At 61.8% G+C, this 5409-nt stretch overlaps 1 protein-coding gene across 1 annotated transcript; it reads right to left on the bottom strand.

Moving 5' to 3' along the window:
* Positions 1-1427: 1427 nt before the first annotated feature.
* BHLHE41 (basic helix-loop-helix family member e41) lies at positions 1428-3696 on the bottom strand (the record flags this gene model as incomplete). The annotated part of the gene is made up of 5 exons (XM_080364056.1): positions 1428-2455; positions 2575-2686; positions 2914-3021; positions 3302-3365; positions 3635-3696. The coding sequence occupies 5 exons, from the start codon at positions 3694-3696 to the stop codon at positions 1428-1430; spliced, it is 1374 nt and encodes a 457-aa protein (XP_080220182.1).
* Positions 3697-5409: the final 1713 nt, after the last annotated feature.

Raw genomic sequence — 5409 nt, 5'->3', positions numbered from 1 at the left:
CATTAACACATATTTTCTCCCTACAAAAATAGCATGTCAGACATCATTAATTGGATGTATTAACAACTATTTACATACAGCCACTCTGTAGGCTAGTAAGATTTTTTTTTAACGTTGTTTAAACACAGCGTTTGAGGCAAACAGTAGCAACAGCAGCAGCAGATGCACCAAACGGACTGACAGACCCCGGACACGTACCCGCTCCTCGCCAGGCTGTTGTGTCTCACCTCTTACATAACATTCAAGTGAGATTTCTCACAGTGCTACCTTGGCAACAAACTAAAAATATCTAGGCAAGGTCTTGGTTTAAGCCTTATTATAAAAAGCTTTATCTGTGTGATTATCTGGTGTCTGGTTTGTCTCCAGAAAGGGAAACCGCAATATTTGAGGATGGAATGAGGGGAAAACCCATATGGGGAAACTTACCCCAACTGGTCTAATAGTTTTTGATTGCACAGCGAGGTGTTTACCTATAGCCTCCAGTTCGTGTCATTCAGAATTCACGATAAAGTGAGTTCAGGCTGATGAGTTGCTCTGTGTTTTCTTGGGGGAATGGGGAGATGTTCTTTTTGTAGTTCAGTGCAGAAACATTCATTTTATACAGCAAGATTCAGGGACAAATTCTTGGGAACATACTGAATTAAATAAAGACAGGGTAAGAACAAATGCACTTGCCACACCTGTATACCTTAGCCGAAAAAAAAAAAAATATATATATATATATATATTAAAAAAAAATAAACATAAGGTTACATAATGGGTCTGACCCTTCTTCCCTTGCATACCCAAAACTCGCTGGAGCCAATGGCATCCCCGGGTGCTCAAGGCACTGCAGGTTTGGGCTCAGGGTGCAACCCTCCACGCTCTGGGTCTCAATAAAGTGCTAGCACAGGTGCTGGGGTCTGCCCTCGCCTCGCCCCCCCGCCCTCACCCTCAACCCACCCAGGTCTCCCGGACAACAAGTGCAAGTTCCTAAGTGGGACTTAGAAATACTGTATAAACCCATTCCAAATAAGGTGCAACATTTAAGTTACCCTATAGAAAGGGGGAAAAAAGAAGTATCCTTACTATTTTTCTTCCTTCTTTTTCCTTAACATATTTATGCATGTATAAAGCCAAACATTAGAAAAATACTGAGTAGCAAATTGTATCCTTGACGGTTCTCCGCCGGGGCATCGCCGGGACCAGCCGCCTCGGCAGCGGGGATCGGCCGCTGCGCTGGGCCGGGCCCCGGCACCCCGCGGCAGCCAGCTCCCCGCTCGACCCAGCCTCGGCGGACCCTTGCAGACGCCACGCTGCCCTCCGTAGGAAACCGGGGGCGCAGGTGCCGGCCCGACGACCCCTCCTCGCCCCGCGGCGGGGCGGACAGTCCGAGGGGAGGGCAGCGGCGGCGGGGAGCCCGTGAGGAGCTCCCGGCCGGCGGCGGCTCACGGACACTCGGCGCCGGGCTCTTCGGCGGCTGCGGTCTCGGCCTCCTCGGCGGGCTCGGCGGCGGCGGCCAGCCCGGCGGCGGCAGCGAAGGGGTGCGGGAGGTGGGGTGCTGCGGGCAGCCCGGCTGCGGCGGCAGCGGCCGCCTTCTCAGCAGGGCCGAGCACGGAGGAGAGGCAGGGGAATGAGGCGGCGGCGGCGGCCGCGGCGGCAGCTGCCTGGGCCGGGATGCCCGGGTAGAGGAGAGGGATGGGGGCAGCGGGGTATAGATACTTCTCCAGGCTGCCTTTATCCAGGAAGGGCTGCATGTAGGCGGCGGCTGCGGAGGGGGAAATGAAGTAGAATGGCAGGCAGAAAGGGGCCGCCGCCGCCGGCTGTCCGAAGGGGGCCCCGCCGCCGCCCGCCCCCAGGGCCATCAGCGAGCCCAGCAGGGCGGCGTCGGGTCTCACCAGCGCCGCCGCTGCCGCCGCCGCTGCCTCGGCGCTCCGCGCCGTCAACCCCGGCGGGCCGGGCAGGGGGCTGCCGCCGCGGTCCAGCTTCAGCCGCTTGGGCGCGGGGGGAACTTCGTCCCCCGACGGCTCCTGCTTGATGCTCAGGGCGGGCAGCGCGCCCCCGGCCGCCGCGAGGCCGCGCTCGGAGCGCGCCTCGCCCTCCCCGCCGTAGCCGCTGTCCGTGTCCGTGTCGGTCTCGGCGTTGAGTTCGGTGGCGTGAGTCCGCTGGATGACGGGCACGCAGTTAGCCTGGCCCTCCGGCTTGTGGCCCGGTGCGCAGGGGGGGGCGGGCGGGGAGGAAGAGGAGGAGGATCCCTTGCTGAGGGGGCCCGGCGGCGGGGAGAGGAGCTGGGGGCCGGGAAGGAACTGCGAGGAGATGGAGTGCAGGTGGCCGAGGAGCTGGGCGCATCGCTGCTCCCGGGGCGTCCAGCTCTCGAAGCGGGAGAGGTATTGCAGCACTTCCTTGGCGCACGTCTGAAAGCCCGAGTGGAAGGCGTCCAGGTCGGCCTGCACGGGAGACTTCATGGACCTCTCCCCTGCGGGACAGACCGAGAAGGGACAGCGTTTGCCCGCAGCTCTGGCGTGCCCCCCATCGCACCTCCCGCCACCCGCACCCGGTGCGCCCCCGCCGCGGCGCCTCTCGGGGCCCGCTTACCATTCTGCAAAGCAATAATCTTCTGGTGCTGCTGCTCCGTTAAGGCTGTAAGCGCTTTCAAGTGTTTCAAAGTCAGTTCCAGCACCACTGCTTTCTCCAGGTGTCCCAGCGTCTGCAAAGTCAAGACGGGGGCGGCTCGGCTACCTCCCGACATGCTCGACCACCGCCAAACGCCGCCTCCGTAACTTCGGAGAATCTGGTCCCCGGGGAACGTTACGGGCAGGTCCGTGGCAGGCAGGGACCACGGTTTCCCGCACCCCCGCCACCCCGAGGGCTGCGCAGCGGGAAGGCGGCCGGCGCCTGCATCTGCCTGTACACATACGCTCCTCTGCACCTTACCGTTAATTTCAGATGCTCGGGCAGTAAATCCTTCAGCTGGGCAATGCATTCGTTAATCCTGTCTCGCCTCTTCTTTTCTATCAGTCTATGTGGCAGTTTGTACGTTTCCTAATTAGCAAAATCCGGAAAAGCCAAGCGTTAGACAGAGCCCCTCGGAACGACGATCAAAACCAAAACAAATGTCATGCCGACCACATGCCGCGCAAATTATCGCCAAGGCACCGCTCTCCCCGCCGGGCCAGCTCGCTCGTAAACCCGCTTGCAATTCGGGGGGGAAGTTAAAAGCGCAGCGCTCCGGGGATGCTCTTGGGAGTGAATCTGCGTTTTAAAATTCAGGGGACCCCAGTTAAGCGCTTAAGCCAGAACAGCCGCAGAAACTTACTCTTACCTTGCTCTCGTCCCTCTTCACTCCTCTTTTGGGTTTGCACATATACAGGGAAGGATAGTCCAGCCTGGAGAAAAACACAAAGATCCAGCATCGGCAAAAGGGAGAGTCAGCCTAGCACCTCCTCGAGTGGGCAAACAGACCCCCAGCCCCGCGCGGGAGCCGAGCTCACTGCCCCAAGGGCCGGGCAAAGGAACGCCAGGGTCCTCCCGCAGAGGGAGGCGAGTCCCCCGCACCGCCAGGGAGCCAGGTCCGCTTCCAGCGCTTCGCAGCACTTTCTCAAGAAGACGAAACGCCCTGGAGACATGAGACGGAGATACTGCACCGGCGCCTTACCCTATAAAATCCCTATGCTCCAGTAGCTGCCTCTCCGGCAAGCGGGAGATTCCTTCATCCATGTCTGGCAGCGGCTGATGTTTCGTCGCTGCTTTTGATGGAGCCTGCGGGATGCTGAGATCAGTCTTTGGAGATCCGCGAGCGACGCTGCGCACATGCAGCCTCCGTCCCCCCGTCTCCCGTGCAGTGGCCAAAGTGTGGCGGGCAGTCCGCGCCCCCCCCCCCCCCCCGCTCCACTTCGCCTCCTCCGCCGCTGCCGCTCCCCCTGGCCCCCCTTGGCCGCCGCTCCCCGCGCACACGCCCGCAGCACACGCTGCGCCGCCAGTTGTTTGCACCCGCTGCCGCCGCCGCCGCCGTGCCTGCCCGCGGGGCACGCGCGCCGCCAGCCAGCCCCGCACCCGGCTCACGTGCGGCGCGCGCCGGGCGGGCGGGGGGCGGGGCCGGGGGGCGGGGCGGGCGGGACCCAAGGTTGGAGGGCGGGGGGGGGCCCTCTGCGAAGAGGGAGGCGGAGGGTCCCCGCCGCCGGCCTGGGGGCCGCCCTGCGAGACACCGGCTTTCCCCTGTGTTATCGCTGTTGTTATCATCGTCATTATTATTGCCATAGTTATTGCCATTCTTACTGCATTTTTATTGTTTTTTTTTTAATATTTTTACATTTTTCTAATTTCTAATTATAATTTCTATTATTTTATTTGTGTTTGGGGAAGAGACCCGCCCGTGGAAAACGTGCCCGCGGGGGATCGAGCGCCTGCCCCCTGTGCCCGTAAGGCAATGCGAGTCCCACACCAGTGGGGTAGAGGGGGAGGCAGCTGCCAGTTACACGTTTTATATTCATTTACGGATATGTATATCCATTACGGATGCGCAGGCCACGAACGGGCGCACACGCGTGTCTTTGCGGCGCGTCAGCGGCAGCCCGGGGCGCTCCCTGGCTCGGTGCCGCCGTGTCGCAGCTCTCGCCCCCGCTGATACCGCCCGGTCGCCGCTGCTCGACCTTTGGACGGCAGCCTGATCTGCCTGCAACGCCAGACCACGGCAAAATCATTTCTTATACACATACAGATATATATATATGCATATATAAATGTATACATATAATAGAAATACATCCGTTTTTTGACGCTGCCCTCCTGACGGTCAGCCTGCATCCCTGCCGGGTGCAGAGGATGACATTGGGAGAGGATTTGCACCGGTATAGCGTGACCAGCCGCGGCAGCCCCGGGACGGGGCGGGGCGGGAACCCCCGCTCCCACCCCCCCCCCGCCCTCTTCCCTGCGCACCGGGCGCGCCCGCGCAGCCCCCGCTCCCCGCCGGCAGCGGCACCGACAGCCGCCTCCCTAATCCCGTCTCACACTGGTACGAGCACAGGGCCGGCAACGTGACCCGACCTGCTGCCACATCACTGCTGCCGGCAGCACCGGGCGGCCCCGCCCCGCCGCCCCCCGCCAGCAGGCGCCGGCACCCGGCGGCACCGGGCATCCCACAACTCGGCGTACCGGCCTCCATGCCCCTCCGGCACCGGGCAACCCCGCACCCCCCTTTGCCGGGTAGCCTGCCAGGACCCCCCTGCCAGCGGAAAGGGGTGGGTGCTGCTGCCCCGAGGAAATGGGATGCTCTTCCCCGTGCCCCGGGCAGAGGCGCTGTGTGTGTGTCCCTGCGTGTCCCTGCGTGTGCACGGCGGCGCGGCATGTGCGGCCCTGCAACGTGCGGGGTGTGCAGTGTGTGGGGCGGGTGTGTGCGGGGTGTGCGGCGGCCCCGGCCCCACGTGCTGTGCG

The sequence above is a fragment of the Nesoenas mayeri genome (genome assembly GCF_963082525.1).
Source record: "Nesoenas mayeri genome assembly, chromosome: 1".
Taxonomy (NCBI): Eukaryota; Metazoa; Chordata; class Aves; order Columbiformes; family Columbidae; genus Nesoenas; species Nesoenas mayeri.
Note: the sequence above shows the minus strand (reverse complement) of the source record. Positions and strands in the feature narration are given on the sequence as shown.